At 42.4% G+C, this 18,300-nt stretch overlaps 1 protein-coding gene across 3 annotated transcripts in view; it reads left to right on the top strand.

Moving 5' to 3' along the window:
* Positions 1 to 14,899, top strand: part of POU6F2 (POU class 6 homeobox 2) — a 475,695-nt gene extending 460,796 nt beyond the window's left edge. For all 3 annotated transcript variants that reach the window (XM_057504392.1, XM_036918925.2, XM_036918926.2), the window contains exons 9-10: positions 7,969 to 8,137; positions 11,598 to 14,899. In XM_057504392.1, coding sequence (XP_057360375.1) covers positions 7,969 to 8,137; positions 11,598 to 12,102 — 674 coding nt within the window. In that variant the 3' untranslated portion in view covers positions 12,103 to 14,899. The remainder of the gene's footprint in view (positions 1 to 7,968; positions 8,138 to 11,597) is intronic.
* The last annotated feature ends 3,401 nt before the right edge of the window (positions 14,900 to 18,300 follow it).

Genomic DNA, 18,300 nt, shown 5'->3' with positions numbered 1-18,300 from the left:
AAAATGGAGGGTTGTCATGTGCTCCCACAAGCAACCCCCAAAAAAGAAAAAATATGTATGCGCATATAGATACATATACATACATATATGTGTGCATATAAATGTGTTTCAATTATATGGATAATTCAGGCAAGAAGAATGCTTGTGGAATGTAGACAAGAAAGGGAGATGATGGAAAGATATTAAAATGCCCAAGTTCTTTACCGAACTACCCTGGATGTTCTTGATCTCAAAGATGGGTCAACACCAAGCAGAGTTTCAGAGAAATTTTGGAGTTTGCCATCAACCTGTTATTTTAGGTTGTTTAGATGTGCAAACATCCTCATGTGGGCCAGAAACTTTAGTCTCACTTGAATAAAATCATAGATAAAATGAATTTGAGTATAGCCAGATTTTTCCCCTGTAAGGAAATTCCCCATAGGGTTGTCTTGGGAAAAGACCCAACTTTGTTTCCATTCAATATTCTGCATAAGTTTCTGCTAAATACTCTGTTTCAAAATAGCAGCAAGGTCATAAATCTAGGACTGGCTTTTAATCTTTGGTCCTGAAAGAAAAGGAATCAAGATTAAACATCTTAGAAGAAATATGTTAAATATTAAATAAAAGTAAAAACTACCCCACAAATATAGTATTTTTTTTCATTTTCAAAATATATGCTTTTTTAACTTTTCATTGAAGAATCATTGATATACAATCTTATATTGGTTTCAAATATATAGCACAGTGGTTCAACAGTTACCCATGTTATTAAATCCTCACCCCAACTAGTGCAGTTACTATCTGACAACATAGGAAGATGTTACAAAATCATTGGCTGAATATAGTATTTTACACGAGGTAGACACTCAATACATGGTGGTGGGATAGAGAGGTAAGCAGATGAATGAAGGATGGACAGACAGATGGATGGCCCTGAGTTCTCCCTAGTCACTTCCCTAAAGCTGGGCAGGGAAGGATTAGCCTTTTCCAGAATCAGTAGCAAGGCTACTAACGGCCAGATGGAATTTCAATTGCACAGTGGCCAACGGGACATCTAAGTCCTAGGTATATAACAAGTGAAGCATATTACATATCCTTGATATGAAATATACAGAACTGGGGGAGAGAGACTCCTTTACCACATGCACTTGAGGCAGGAAACTCCAGACCAAAGCCAGAGCCTGACTGAGGAGACTTCGCTGGCAGATCTGAGAGTGTCTAGCAGTACCACAGGGGTCAGACTTTAACCCATGGATGCACTTACACTTCCAGATTTTGAGCATGTTTAGTTAAATCCCTCTGTTTCAAAATCTAACTATAAAATGAATAATATAGGGAGCATTTTGTGCTGCTGATTATCCCCAACAAACCTCTGTTTCAGCTTTAATTGGGAAAGTAGCATTTTCAGAACACTTTCAATAGTTTAGTCATTTTGTACAAGGCAATAAAAATCATCATTTTCAGAGTCTGAGGCTGGTATCAAATAGAATGAAAAATACAACCCATCTTGACCATCTTACATCAGAGGCACCAGATTCAGTCTTAGCTGAGAGACTGCGACACTCTGTGTGCTGAGCCTAATGGGTGACAAAGCCAGGATAATAATGCAAGTAGTCTGATTCAACAGGTCATACACATTCCACACACCACAGTTGCCTTAAAAGACAAGATGTTTACCCATAAATTTTGCCCAGTGAAATCCAGTTGACAAAATATGTCAAATTACCTAAATATTCTTCAAATAATGTTTTAAAAGCCTGGACCCATGTCTTACAATTAAAGCACAGGCTTTTCTCTGAGCCAATATGACCCAAATATACATATATATAGACAGCTTGCATATTTTGAAATTTACATTCAAGCATGAAATATGCATTCAAAATTATTTTTGTCTGAGATTAAACATCACCGAATATGCAGATAGACTGATGTTGAGAGACCCAACTCCATATTTCAGATATAGTTGTTATGTCAGGTTAAATTACAGAAGGTAGAGAAGGTTGTTTTAGTAAGAACCTCTCAAGTTAAAAATAAAAACACATGGAACACCATACATACATGAGGCACAGTGATAGAAATTAAGAAAACAAAAATAAGCAAGATGTGGGCCCTGCCCTGAGGAAGGCATGAACTGGTAACAAAGAAACACAGCTATAATAAAGGGAATAAATGCTACGACCAACACATGGACAGGGACTATGACAATATAGTAAATAGTTATCTCAGTTTTAGAGGCTGAGACAGAATGGAAGGACTTGATACAGTAAATAATCTGTGAATTGAGTTGGATGGTTAGTGGATCAATAAATCCCTCCAAGAGGCCAAGGCCATAGTTTGAACCAGGTCAAACTGGATTTAAAGCCATAGTCAAAACTGGTCAGTGACCCTCCTACACTGTGGTTGGACTTTTCCCCTAGCAATGAGCAACCTGCCATTGTTCCAGGTGAATGAGAGCAGGTGGATGGTCCAAATAACTTCCCTACGCCAGACAAATGCATGCAGAATTCATGTCTTAGCAATGACAACAGGATCTTCGTGTGCAAAGAATGCCACATCTGGGCTCCAAATTACCAAAAATGCACGCTTGTCAGAACACCCGCACATTACCAAGTCACAGCCCCTCCTCAGCTTGTCCTGTGTTAAACCTCGCTCAGTCTCCACAGCCGTCAGAGGTAAATAAGGGAAAGTCTGGGAGAGTCAAACAAATGATGGACCAATGTGGTGAAGTAGCTTCTGAGTTACACAGTACTGCCCTAAAATAAGTAGATTTGGGATTTTTTTAAATTCTTTGCTGGGTTTGGTTTGGTTTAGTTTTTCAGTACACCTGGTTTTTTTAAACCCCTGGCCTGTAAACTTGATTCTTAGACAGCAGAGGACTAAGCTAATAGCAGAAAAAACAAAACTTTAAAGTGAATACACAGGTGCATGATGATCACTTACAGCACAGAGAAGCCCCGATTCACATGATCACATTTCACCCCATGTTCTACAACCCAACAAAAGTTGCCATATTGCAAGTAAAGCTGTTCTCCTAAATTGCATTACACATTCCCAAATGGTTTCTTATTTCTCAGAAATATTTGGTAAATATGCCCATTATTGCTGTGAGAATAGCATTAAAAAGCAGATGGATATTTATATAAAACAATTCATACCTGGCAGCTTCTTTCAAGACCCATGAGCAGGTCATAGGAGGAGGATGTTGACGGATGGTGAATCGTTCAACCCCGTTAGCAACCTCTCCCACTGATGCCCAGGTGAACAGTTGGAAGGAGCTAATTTTTAAAATTTTAGCAAAACAAAACATCTGTCCTGGTCCATCCTGAGCACTCAGTTCATTTTGAGCCCAGTGACTGCACAACCAGATGCTACAGAACAGGTCACTTTTGCACAATTTGCCTCTGGCTCCCACAGAAATCTTTCACTTTTCAGCCCACACATTCCAGATTTGATTTGGAAAACGTCATGTTACCCTTATGAATCACTGCCCAGTTTCAATGCCGGTTTATTCTAAATCTCCAGGCCAGTTAATCCCTGTATAGGTTGATCTTCCAGCTTCTCTAATGAGGGTCAGATTCAGGGTGGTCCCTGGTAGGCGTTGCTATTGCTTTCTGATCCTGTATTTAATATGTTGACCCTGTCTTAGTCTGGAACGAACTTCTGTGAGAGGTTCTACTTTCTCCTCGGTGCAGAGAAACTCCAGACTAATTTGCTCTACAGCTGGTTAAAGGTGCTGGGTCCACCTTGCAGGGGATCTGAGCAATCCCTCTAAGTTCCCCATCAAGGTGGTCTCAGGGTCATCCTTAAAATTAACTCAACCTCCCCAGAGCCAGGAGAATGGATGTCAGAAAGCCAGACTGACCTGTCCCAGGCTGGAATGTCAACCTCCGAGCTGGATTGAGAGCTAAAGTGACATCCCAGGAAAGCTTCCATTTACCACATTCACCTCCAGTTTCCCCTCCTCAAACAGAAAAGCATATACCCCCAATGAAGGGGAACTATTCCAACAGTGGGGAATACCTCAAGAGTTTAAGACAGAACTTTGGGATCAAAAAAAAACTAGCATTATTTTTTTTTTAACTCAAAGCACCTTACAGACCCCATCTAATGAATTCTCCCACCCTGAATGTGTGAGGACAAGTCCCATGTCCTCATCAGGGTAAAGCTGTTTGTCTACAGGCGGACCCCTTCTCTGGATGGAGAGACTTCTGTTGTCTTGGGACCCCTGGAGCAAAATCCTAATAGTACATTTCGCCATCTGATTTTACAGATAAGAATAATAATACAAAGAAAGCCAAGCAGCTCATTTCCAGCAATCAACAAATTACACAAAGAGATACTCATTTTTCCTTCCCTGGGCCTTGTCCAATAGACCATCTCCTTGTTTAGATGTCACAAGAATTCCCATCTTACCAGTTCTATATGGAGAACCAGAAAAAAAGACAAGAGTGGGCAATGCATGAGAGAATGAAGGAATTCAGCTTCCTGGTGTAATGAATGGTTGTTCGGGACCCCCTGGGAGACACTAGGCTCAGGCGCCCACCTCCCTGAACTTTAGAGGAAAACACTCAATACTGCTCAGTGCATGGGGGTATGATTGCACAGCTTTCTTTTCAACTCAGGTTTTTGTCAGCGATCTGGAAAAGGCAACCTGCACAATTGCACACACAGATTTAGTTGCTAGTCTCCAAGAACTGGTGAGAAGACATGAACGAAAAGGCAGCACGGCAAGTGGAGAAATAAGACAGGACAGATTTACATAAAATTGCAAACCAAGTCACAAGCCTGCCTGGTCCTGCACTGCTGACTCTGGGGCAGTGCAGGCCCTGGGCCTGGAGTGGACCACGGAAATCCTTCCAAATTGAAGAACTGCCCTTCACTCGCAGTTTAACTCACCTGATTCCTCTTGATGCAGAGATGGGCCTAATATAAGGCAACAGATTTGCTTCCCATAGGGGCTACTTAGCCTTGCTCAGAAAAACACTCTCCCCAACTCCAGACTACACTGGCAACCCCAGCCTGCTGACCCCAGATGTCTGCCACTTGCCCTAAATGATGGTGCTGCGAGTGGAGGAAGGGCAAGGATGGGGCATCTGCCCAGGAGCCCCCACCATGGGGCCTTTCTGGCCACCAGTCCGAGGTGGTAGAACATGTTTTTCTGTGTAGTGGGACCTGTTGAATAATGATGACAAACAGCAGAAAGAAGGCAGCAGCGTGCAGCAGATGCCACACCTGCTGGATCAGGCCAGAGCCACAGAGAAGAGCCATAGAGCCTCTGTCTGTAGGCTCAGTGGATCCCCTGTGTCAGAATTGCCTGTAGTATACTTGTGAAAAATGCACACCCCCGGGCCCCATGCCTAGACCTGGCCTATGTTCCCCTGACCCATGTCCCTAGACCTGATGAATTAAGAAAACCATGGTCCTAAAAGTCATGTTGTTAAGAGGAAAGTCTCCAGCTTCCATTTTTTCACACTCAGTTTTGAACCTCTGCTGTGCATGCTTACAACGCTGCCAAGCCCCTCTCCCTTCTCCCTTGCGCCATTCTGTGCCAAGTGGCCCTCTCTGTTATAAACCAGAGCTTCCCAACTATATGCCTTTACTATCACCTCCTACCCCACCAGGAGCTCCTTTATACTTTTCTGTCCCAGTTGCCCTCCTTCCCTCGGGAAACGTTACGTGCATCCCACACCATGCATCTGCTCTGCTTATGTACATCTGCCATCCAAGACTTTCCACCTTCCCCACCAGCACCGCAGAACCAATTCCACCCCCTTGGAATGCATGTGCTAAATGCAGGATCACAAAACAGGCTTGGCAATGCAGCAGGTCTAAAGGACTAAAGGACTAGAGGCAAGGACGACAAGGAGCTAAACGGGCAGCCAGAATCGGTTCCAGCTGACTTCTTATTCCCAGGGGCAAATGTAGACCTGGTGCAGCCAAATCTTCTAACTTCTCATTTCAAAACAATATGACAAACCTAGATTTTTCTTTAGAAATCTCCCAGTGTTTAAATGTTGACAAGTAATTCCAAAAACTTGTGCACACTAGGAAAGCCAAGTTTTATTTGCAAGCTGCTCTTTTGCAACTTCTGCTCTAGGAATTTGTAAATAAAGAAATAAGGGAAGAGGCTCAAGGCTGCTCTGTGCCTGGATGTGACTTCCCAGAACTCTCAAAGCTGCTCCAGGCTGCAGCTGTGATACAGGATTTAAGATCCAAGGGCAGCCTCCACCAGGGACAACCCAAACAAGTCTTTCACTAACCAGTGTTGCCAGCCTTCTGGGGGAATTGGTGGAAGAAAGGCAGGATTTTAAGTGATCTTAAGAGCCAGAACAGTTTTACAGTCACGCCTGTCCATGGACATATGTAGAACACTGAAATATTCACCTCTCCCAGCATGAACTCCCCACTCCACCCTACCAAAACCCTGGCAGATGGGCACCTCCATTCTCAGAAAGCTGCCGCCGGGGTAAGACCCAGTGAATCCTCCCTCCTGCCCCCTGTCCCTTCTCTGCAAATTCCCATGTGGGTGTCACACCATCAGTTCTTGATTGTACTCAGCCTGGTATTTTTCTCTAATTATTTCTCATTCAATACTGAGCCCCAACCCCCTACAGACTATGAACCCCAGAGAGGCTGAACTGTCTCTTCTACTGCTCTTGCCCTCTCTCTCCACTCATTAGGACTCCCAGGAGTCAGTTAAGAAATTATTACAGACTGATCACAATGGTTGAACCCCTTTTCAATCATTCCTCAATCAAGTTACAACTAATAACATGTAAGAATCTACAATGTGACAGTAAAGATACAGTGTACACCTGTATTGCTTTGTTCTGTTGACAGAGTCCATTTCCCTGTGATGAGAGAATCTATACATGAGCCTCCAAACCTCCCCCCACTCCAGATATTAAAATCCTTATTTAAAAGTCCTTGAAAACTTGGCCCTTAAGATGCAAAGGTTTATTTCATGATAACAGAGTTTCCACAACCCTGAAGCCAGGAGACTAATACAGTCCACCGGTCCTTAGGCAAGTACTCAAATGCACAGAAATTGATGGGCTAGTGAGCAGAAAGAAGAAGAGAAAAACTTTTCCCCGAAGTCCGAGGAACGAGGTGAAGAACAATGGCATCAGCACTTGGGGAGAAGGGCTTCGCACCAGGCAGAATCGAGCAGCACTTTGAAACCTTCTGTCGTCCCCAGCCCACGCCATCTCCAGCTGGGTGTGCGCTCTCATTCATCCAGGGATCAGAAGCCAGGGTGGGGGAAGTTTCATTCTCCAGCCCTTGTGTCATTTCCCTTGATAAGTCCTAAATTGACGGCATTATCTGGCACCAAAGGAGCCTCCCTGTGGTCGGCATTTTGTATTACGTGCCCTTTCAGGGGACAAAAGCGTCGTGTCAGTAAACTGCTCTTGGGGAAAAATAGTATTATTCTCACAGCTTCATAAGCATGATCTTCTGAGGGGCTAATGTGAACCTAAGAAATTAGGCAACATTACCATCTGTTAGCCTGGCTGCAGTGGTGCTCAGGTGAAGGGAAAACACAAAATACTATTTTTTCAAGGACAATTTTTAGCACTCCAGGGTCCAATTAAAACATTTCCAGTTTAAGCCTTTCCAGTTTTATATTTTTGCACAGCATCTGAACATATTTATGGGCAAACTGGAGCTGCATCCCCCACAGCTAGTGCCTCCCAGCACCGGCTGTCATTTGGTAAGTCCTAAGGAACACACTCTTGTATTGTGGAAATGGCAGCGTGAGCCACCTGTCTTCCTATCTGGGATGGAAGTATCTCGAAGGACGATTTGCAGAGATGTGAGGAGCTGAGGAGGGGAGCTGGGGAGCCTTGTCCCAAGAGAGAACATTCTGCAGTGTTGGTTTCCCCACGACTCTGCTATTAAAGAGAGCCACTTTCTTATAAGCCCTCATGAACAGATATTGCTTGGATGTGTGTTGACATATTGATCCTGTTTTTAAAAACATCTCCACAGATCCTCAAACGGCAGCGGGTGAGGTGGATGGGGTAAATCTGGAGGAGATCCGAGAATTTGCCAAAGCTTTTAAAATCCGGCGCCTGTCCCTTGGCCTGACGCAGACTCAGGTGGGACAGGCCCTCAGTGCTACAGAGGGCCCCGCGTACAGCCAGTCTGCCATCTGCAGGTAACCTGTGCCCTCATGCTGTCACCTCTCCTGGCCAGCCTGGGCCTCGTTTGTCCTTGCAGCTCAGCTTTTCTTCATCGGGTGGGCAAAGCTGGAGGGGTGGAGAGTGGGAACAAAGTTTGGAGTAGCTGTATGTTGGAATGGGTGGTACTGATGGGAATGAAGGGGCTAAAGCAGGTTTGGGGTCCTGGCTCGGTGACTCTTGTCAACTCACAAGAACTTCCAAGGCGGTCTCATTGGAGATAAAGCACCCTGGACCAGATGCTTCCTTCTGGACCCATCCTCCTGGGCAGCTGAGAGCCACTGGCTCCTGTCTGCAGATGGAGATCCTGAGCAAATGTTGTAAACTTGGCAGTCCAATTGGTGGTAACAATCCCACTATTTCTGCCCAGGTATGGCTTTCAGTATTTTTCCAAGAAAACACACCTTAAAAAGAGAATTAACCACCCAGTGACCTCAAAGGAATGTTTCTGCTCACCTTCCCAGACACAACTTTCAAAGCACACTTTCAAAAGAAGGAGCTGCTTTACATGGCTCAGAAAAGGGCAGTGAGAACCTGGCCTACCTGCCATCCCCCCAAATTAAAAAAATAAATGACAGAATCCAGCCTTGGTTGTGCTCAAGTTGATCTGGGTCAAGCCTCCAAAAGCAGACCCCGCGCCTGCATGTGTGTGGGGTTTTAATCCCATGTTTATGCATGAGGTAACAAAGGCGCTTTGGTAAGAGCTTTTTCCTCTTGGGTGATGCCTTCTGCGTCCTCCTCCATCAGGAAAAGCCAAGAAACCAACTCTAAACTCATTTAAGTGGATTTTGTTCTTGGTGATCCATGAAATGCTGTCTTTTTTTTTTTCTGCTCTTTATACTTTTAATGTATTCCCCAAAGGACGGAAGTGTACTTTTCCTGCAGTTTAAGACTAAGGTTATAAATAACATCAGTATGGGGTAGTAGCTTGCAGCTCACATTTTGCTCAATGATTTTCCATAAAACCCATTGATTGTTGTTAAATACAAAAAGCGCCATAGGATCCTCTCACTTCTATGGCCTCCCCTACTGTTTTTTCTTATAAGATACCTCCCTGTAGAAAATAACCTTTATTCAGTCCACACAAGGATACTACTGCTGGGAAATTTGTTTCAAGGCTTGTATATGTTATTCCAAACGACATGTACAGAAATATCAACACTAACAAACCGCATCAGTGATATGAATACTGTTGCTCCCTGTTGGGAAACATTAATTTTGTTTCATCTTGACAGCTCTGTGATAAAGGCAGCCACAGGTTTTTAAGCTGTTGCCAATTTGTTGTTATTGTTGCCACCGTCCTCTTAGGCTTATTTTTAGCCCTAAAATGTGATTTCCTTTTATCCGCCCTTTGAGTGTAACCTAATGTTTTCCCCAACACACACTGTGTTTCTTGGGCATTCCCAATCAACTATGCTGATTTCTAAAGTCTTCCCCAGGGGATGCCATAAAAAGCTCTGGCTGAAATGAAAAGAGACCCCAGGAATTCATCATTTAACAGAATATGTCAGACACCTTGACTTTGCGCCTTTCTCTAGCCTCTAGTGTTTCAGTGAAGTAGTCTCAGAAGCTAACTACCAAGGACAAAATATCAAAGTCTTGAAAGAGAATTTGATCTGACTTTGGGACAATTCAAGTTAATTTAAAGGGTTGGAGAGACTGTGCATTTGAGCCTGTGCACCGAGCCATCACTGCTCCCTTATCAGCTGCAGTGACTCCAGGTGCTGCTTGGAAAAGTCCCTCCTTATCAGAGACACAGAGGAAAAAACACCACCAATGCCCCAGACATCCCTATTACGAGCTTTGTCCCCCATGCCATGACACTGTAAAGCCTGTTATCATGCCATCAAGAGTTTAAGCTTTGGGGTTGTTATGGTGGCTTTTATGGTGAATGATGGTAAAAATGATGGACAAAGTAACGTGACAATGAAGCTCTGGGGGACCTTGCCACAAGCCAGGAGCTCATTAAATGACACTAAATGATTGGTTCCTTTTTGTATTGAAAGCAAAATGTTTTTCTTTCTTTGACCATTGCTGGAAATTGGGGTCCTTTTTTAAAACAAACAACTCCTTGAACTATATGTGGAAGGGAATGCTATGGGAATCACTTTAAAATCTGATATCACTTGCTCTGCTTATCACAATATCTAAAATGCAGTGCCCATGGTAAGATTATGGCACATAAAAGAAGCCTATCCTTTTGTGTCCCTTTGCGACCATCCTTACAAAACATGTTCTGACTGACTAAAGCAGGTTCACTTTAGCTCTGTGAGCACAGACCATTGTAGTAAGATACACTCTGCAGTCAGATGGTTGTTTTTCAAAAGCATTCAACACTTTAAAATCGAGGATCCAAAGACGATCCAACAGAGATATGAATCCAAAGTCGTTATACTAGAAGGTTGTGTATTTGGATTTAGAATAAACAAACAAACAAAAGGAATGAGTATCTTGGTGAATTTCATTGATAGTGAGTATGGACCTGTTACCAGATGACCTCTTAAAACACTCCATGTAATTTTGTCCTAAATGCTTCATACTTTTTAAAGTCAGTGTAGCAAGGAATTGCTGATGGCAATTGATATATAGAAGACCTCATTTACAGAAAATGATATCATTCAAGTACAGTTTACAGATATCGCACATTAAACTCAGCTTGGTGCCTGGGTGCAAAAGTACACCATTACAGCAGACAGCATTTGGAAGGCATGAGGTGGCCTTAGCCCATCCGGGGAGGGGAGTGTTCATGGCAGTTACAATGTGTCCAGCTGTTTGAGTCCAACAGTAAAACAGCCATGGGCTATGCTTTACCTGAAAAGGGGGCATGTTGTTAACTTACATATGGTGAAAATTGTTTGTTACCAGACAAAGAGAGAGAGAGAAATTAAAATGAGACACAAAACAGAGATGAAAAGAGCCATAAAAGAAATTTGTTCCAGTTGCCATCACTGACTCTTACAATAGATGTAACATTTTCATAACCAGGTGAATGGGAGGAATTTAAAGAAAATAAAATGTAAAGCATAAAAAGGATCATTTTAAATGAAAGAATATGACAAGCTGTTGTCTTTGATGTCACTTCCTGGTGTTAATTTTTGCCTTGAGGATTCTGAAGATTGGGGAAATGTTGTTGGTACAATTAACATAAAAGCTTAGATCCCAGGGGTTTGCAGGAAAAAGAGTTGGTTTTGTTTCCATCCTGGTGCTCGTGTGTCTGCTGTCTCCACCTCCGTCCACCCTCCTTGTGTGCGTGTGCAGGCTGCATGCATGGGCATGAAGCATGCGGGGTGGGCGCTGGCCTGAGCATGGGTGGCTACCTTACAGCTGGCTGTTAATCTGGAGAGAATTCGCTCTGCCAGTCAGTCAGGTAGGCAGGCAGGAGGCCCACCCTGGCAGAGGACTCAGTGTAAGATTGTTCTTTTTCAATTTTCCCCCCAGACACACCATCCTGAGAAGCCACTTTTTCCTACCACAGGAAGCCCAAGAGAACACTCTAGCTAGCAGTCTGACAGCCAAACTGAACCCTGGCCTTTTGTATCCTGCCAGGTTTGAAAAGCTGGACATCACTCCTAAAAGTGCCCAGAAGATCAAGCCGGTGCTTGAGCGGTGGATGGCTGAGGCTGAGGCCCGCCATCGAGCCGGTATGCAGAACCTGACCGAGTTTATTGGGAGTGAACCGTCCAAAAAGCGCAAGAGGCGCACCTCCTTCACACCCCAGGCCCTTGAGATCCTCAATGCCCACTTTGAGAAGAACACACATCCCTCTGGGCAGGAAATGACCGAAATTGCTGAGAAGCTGAACTATGACCGGGAAGTAGTTAGAGTTTGGTTCTGCAATAAGAGGCAAGCCCTGAAGAACACAATTAAACGCTTAAAACAGCACGAGCCCGCCTCGTCAGTCCCTCTGGAGCCCTTAACAGACTCTCTGGAAGAAAACTCCTAAAGAGACGCCCTTCCTGGGTCAGGAGCAAAACCCACAGAAACCTAACTCCGCCCTTGGGACTCCGTGAAAAAGAAGAAGAAATTAAAAATCAAATTTAAAAACCACCCCGACCATCACGTTTGTAAGTAAAAGACTAAACAAACTACCAAGTGGACAGAATGGTTTATACATATCCGGTGGTTTTCCAAAAAGAAAACAAAAAAATTTTTTGAACATTTTTAAACAAGGAATACACTACACCTTGGGGGTGTGGTAGGCTAGTTCCCTCCCCGACCTGTCTCCCCAAAGCCAGTTTTTTAATGGACTTAAAGCAAACCAAAAAACCACGTACTTTTTCTGTATAGGATGAAAATCTGAACACATTTTAAGGAAAAAGAAAAAAACAACTAAACCAAAAAAACAAACAAAAAAACAACAAACAGAAACTGATCTGTTCAAAGTGAATACAAGCCTGCCACCTGGAGGAGAGACTGCATTCTTTCAGGTTCTAAGTGCTGATTCACTATGAAACCTATTAACCAAAGTCAGAAACGTGGCATTGCAAACGCAATGGTTAGTCTACTCTTCTCTGCGTGTCAAGTTGTGTTACGAATTTTTACATTTGTCCCTAGTGGAAAAGTCGATAGCCTGATTTCTCCCATCTTTCCCATCTGCTGTCACCGCCTATGAGGTGGGTGCCATTGTTGAAGCCATTCTGTGAGTCTCACTATTGATTTTTATTTGGGACGGGGTTTTTTTCTTCTTTTGCTTTGTGTTGGGGTGGGGAACATCATGGATCTTGTGCCAAAGCATTCATTGCTTTCTTCTCACTATGACTTGTGGGTTTGAGAAAAGAAAAAACAGAGCTTGCATTTCTCATTTTAACTCCATTTCCCCATCTCTCGAGAGAGAGCCTCCAAAATAACTAGGGCTTTGCTCGATGAACCGTCAACACTGGCATAAGCTGTAATTATCCTCACTGTCCACACCAGAGCTTGGGATTCTGCTCAGTTTGTTGGCCACGTACATGGAGAGCTGACCAAAACTAATTTTGTAATATAAACATAAGCTGCACATTTGGTTCAACACTTTCATCTCTGTTATGCTTCTGTGCAAAGCAGTTTCTCTCAGAAGTCTGATAGCCAAAGACACGTCTCAAGATTTCGGTCAAAATACACACGTAGCATGCACGCACCCACATATACACACAAAGGAAACAGGCCAGAAAGACAGGGATGGTGACTGGTTCATTAAAGACCATCATACATCCTGTGACTCCCACCTGTTCTGCTACTATTTGCACTCCAGTAGCAATGGCAGACCTTTTTCAGGCGGGAGAACTTGTTTGGGGGATATATAAATGGAGCAGACAATTGGAAGACAGATTTAAACAATTGGAATTGGGGGCTACAGGAAGTTTTAGCAACGAAGTGCCTCCACTAAAAAGGAACAACATACAAGTGGCTTATCTGACATCAGAATAGCCTGCACTCTCAGAACTAGAGGATGCAACTATTTCTGCATAGTGAATCAATAACCATGCTCTCATACTATCTCATAGTATGCTTTCACTATAAATTGTGAAAGAAAAAAGCACCTCAAGTTGCCCCACTGAGTAGAAATGCCATCTTCTTCCCCTAACACACTGCCACCCCTGTGGGGTTTGAGTTCTCTGCTGACCCCCTTGCTGGCTGTGTCAGTGCAGTGGGAGAGATGTCCCCACCCTACCCCCCCCCCCCCACAGATGATTCATGCAGCAATCAGGAGACCACTAGCAAGGAGGCTCTACAGGAAGTCCTGGAAGTGTAACCACTGGCTTGTAAAAGCGTTTCCATTTCACCATTCGGATGCTAAGTGGACCGCAGCTAACTTGATCGTCAACGCCAGCGACATCACAGCACCCATTTCACCACCTCAAAACTGCGCAAACACCAACAACCCAGAAATCCAAAAAGTGTATTGATTAAACAGATTTTGTATTCTCCCAAGACCTGCTCCAAATTCCATCAAGAAAACTCCCCAAGAAGAGAAGTGAACAGGATAACAGATGATGGATGCTAAATGTTTAAACATATGTCAGCAGAAGTTACATGAGGCCTGCTCAGTTTGGAGATCTATAATTGGGAGGGTATAACTAGGGCAGGGAAAATATAAACTAAAAGTAATCTTCTGGAGTGAAATAAAAAAGAAATATATTCACCCCACAGTCATAAAACCATTCATGTGCAGTGCTTTTTTTTATAGTTTTATAATTTTGTATTGTTTTATAAATTATTTATAAGGTATTGTAATGCTTCTTATATTAATTTTTTACAGATAAATTTTTTGCTACAAGGCATAAAAGGTGCCTGAAAAAACTCTTAGGAATATAAATTATACTGTATAACTCGTAAGTCTTTGGGACCTCACCTATTGCTTAATTTTATTATGACATTTCTTATTTCCTCTTGTAAACAAGTTCATGTGCCAGTAGCATTTAAGTGTCTCTTATGTTTCCATGAACTGAAGGTTAATGTTGGCATGAACAAAGAATAAAAACCACTTCGGATGTATGTGATTGTATTTTAAGCTTCAATATTCTTCTTATTTTTAAATTATCATCATCTTAATTGGTTGATGAAAAATCTTCACAGTTCTTAATTGATGAAAAAAGAAAATGACTGATGTTATATTTTACACTTGTTTGTGGGGTTCTTTTTCTTTTCCAACGAAAAAACATTTTGAACAGTGAAGAGTTTCAATTGCATTGCAAGGTTTTGCTTTCTTTATGTTGTAATCACATAATGCGCACGTGCACGCGCGCGCACACACACACACACACACACACACACACAAAAGAGAGAACAAAAAAGCAAAAGGAGCTAGGAAAAAAAACAACAAGTAGAGGCGTATCAAAGAACTCAAGCTATAACCAAAAAAGAAATTGTAAAATGCCTTTGCTCATCTTCTCTACGCTGGACCAAAGCTCAATATTTGTAGGTATATGCACATTGTATAGATATGGCTAAATGTTGCTGACAATCTCGCAATACTAAACTGTTCCTATTTTAAGAAAAAAAAAAAAAGAAATACAAACTTTTCATCAATGTTTTACCTCAGCACTCTACTTGTACCCAGTTAATCACCAAGCTTAAAAAATGAAGAAAAAGGAAATTGATTTTCATTTCAATGTTTGACTGTAAAATCTGTTTGGATAACATTTTGTAATGAGCTTTTTGTCATGTGATTTGCTTGTCTTCAACTTGAAATTATGTGAGGCACATTTGTTTCTTTGTTGTTGAGAAAGTGATTTTTTTTGTCCTATGTGCTGTGATCTAGACTGGTCACCAGGGTCACTGATGGGGCACCGCGGAGATGGCCGCCTCTCCACCTGGAGCAGGCAGCAGGAAAGAGGGAGGAAAACAGACGGGGTTCTTTCAGAAAACATCATCCTGATGAGAAGTTGACATGGTGGACTTGTGACCAAGAAGCCAAACTGGATATTTAAAAGCTCCTTACTTGCTCTGACATTGAAACCAAAGCTGATTTATCTGCACAGGTTGCTTAACGTTAAAAAAAAAAAAACTGACGAAACTGTACTTAATCTAGAGCAATATCTGTATGGTCAGTAAAGCTGCACTTTGTGTATTTCTTAACAGCTTCAGATCTGTCACTTTTAATTTGTACCATAAGAAATAAAGAATTGTTTGACATGAGCTTCTAGACTGTGTCTTGAACTCAGATAAGTCATTTAAATTGTGAGTGTGTAAATACGCATATGTTATAACCCCCGATGTTAAGAGAAGGAAGGGGTTAAAGACAGGCTGGTTAATATCATAACTTGTCAAATGAAATACTGCATGAATTACAACTCCTTTGGTTGCAAGTTACAGAAATCCAACTGAAACTTGCTTAAAGCGACTATGCTTTCCATTTGACTGAGAAGTCCTCTTGTGGACCTCAAGCACACAGTTCCACTGGTCGCAAGGATGTCATCAGCTTGTCCTTCATGGCTTCTTTCTCGGACGCAGACCCCAGATGTTGAGTCATGCCCCTGTCCCTAACCTAGGCACTGTGTTGGGGGATGACGTACTTGCCCCAGCCATTCCAGGTCACAGACCCACCCCTGTCTGTGATAGGGAGGATGAGGTCTCATGACAATAACAACCCCACAAGTCTCCATGAGAATTCTGCAGAAGACAGAAGATAGGAAACCACAGTAGGCAGGCAAAACCCAGAGCCACCATGTCTACTACTAACACTCAGCTGTGTGCCAGGTGTTGTACAGATTCTGCTGGGAGAGAGTTTTTGCTGCTCTTAAGCAATGCTTGTCATTGCGTGTTCTGGAAATTTTAGACATTTAGAATATGCTTCTATTTGAAGGTTAATGTGGGTAAGAGGGGTTGAGTTCATGTTGTTATATCATTTAACAATTCAAATGAAGACATGAACATCTTCCTAAAAATAATAGTGAAAAATTTTCAATTAGAATCACAATCTGCACACATTTAGTGAACTTTAGCAAACATTTCTTATGCTACATGGAGATCAGTATATCAGTTAAGCAACAGAACCACAAACTGAATGCCTGTGAATTATAAGTGGACACGGAAAGTGGCCAGGAATCTCCAAGACTGATCTCAAGAGAAGCAAAATAAATGTGGATGCTTTCTCCCTAGTGGTGGAAAAAAGACACAATAAAAGCACTTTTAAACTTTCTTTCCATCTAAAATATTCTAAAAATATTCTGAGCAAAGGTCCTGCCTATGATTATACCTATTATGAAACATGTTTGATTTAGGAGACTCTAAAATGTCTTCTTAAAAAAGAGAGCCCTCATTTGAATTCAATCATCCCCTATTCCACAAATACCTGCTAAGCACTTCATAAGGGCCAGAAATGTTTTGCTAGGGACCCAGAAATAAAAAAAAGAAAACTTTGCCTTTAAGAAACTCATATTCATTTTGCAAAAGCCAGTAAGATTTCTCCAGAAAGTAAAATCATCCCATATCCCTTGTACTATAATATTTCCCAATTAAAATAAATTTCAGAATTAAAATAGTGAGAAGCAGTTCTGAGGCTGACCAGAAATAGCTTGGCCTCACAAGATGATCACCCATTATCTGTTTTAAATGACTCCAAAAGCTGTTCCAACAAAAATTTTCCACTAACCCAACCATGTACACATAATCTATTCAGTGGGAAGTGTAGCAGGACAACAGTTGATGAGTTTAATCAAAAATCCATGGCTGAACAGAGTTCAGAAGTGGGCTGTCACAAAGTAGACAAAACCAGCTCCTCACTAACATACACAGGTCTGGGCTCCTCATTCATTGTTCAGCCCTTTGAAAAGAGTCCAAGCAAACAGCTAATCTGACCCATTTGGCTTATCTGCTGCACCAGGAGGAAAGTCATGGTCGGAGGAAAAGATGGCACCTAAGATGTTTTCAGTATATTGGATGAAAATCTGTCTAGAACATATGAAACATTGCTGTGTTTTCTTAAAGAGATTTGGATGTAATTTATGCTCTTCTTTATGGGCTTTCTCCATCTGTCTACCTTGTCCCTGTTAATGGTTCCATCCAAATGTCAGTCATCCAAAGCAGAAGCCTGGGAGCTGTCCCAGTCCCTGTACACACACACACACACACACACACACACACACACACACACACACACGCATACACACACACACCCCAAGTCACACAGAATTCTGGAAATTTTGCCTCACAAGTCCCTCTTGACTCTGTCTCCTGGACCACCATAACATGCTCCTGGTCTTTTTACCCATAGTATACTTGCCATCAGTTAAGTCATTCTAAAAGGCCAGTATGAAAATATTGCTCTTTTATTGAAACTCTTCCAATGTCTGCCATGACCTTCAGTGTGGGCAGTGAAGACCAGCATACCACACAGTGCCCTTCACACTCTGGCCCCGTTTACTTCTTCAGCCTCATCTCCCATCAGTTTTCAGTTCATACAATCATGTCCTAGCCTCACCAAACTTTTAAAATTTCTCCACTGCCCAAAGCACTTTTGGTGCTATGCCTTCTGCTTGGGATGTCCATCCACAACACTGTTAACTATCCAATTTCTACTCGTTTCTTTAAGACTCCATTCTGCTCAATTCCAGAGATAGTTACTGGGCTCCAGCTGTGCCCAGCACTGTGTTGCCTTCATCAGAGCATGTATCAACTTCTCATATTTATTAGCCAACACTTATTTACATGTCACAAAATC

Source organism: Manis pentadactyla, chromosome 7, assembly GCF_030020395.1.
Source record: "Manis pentadactyla isolate mManPen7 chromosome 7, mManPen7.hap1, whole genome shotgun sequence".
NCBI lineage: Eukaryota > Metazoa > Chordata > Mammalia > Pholidota > Manidae > Manis > Manis pentadactyla.
The sequence above is the reverse complement of the archived record's forward strand: the minus strand, read 5'-3'. Positions and strand labels throughout refer to the sequence as shown.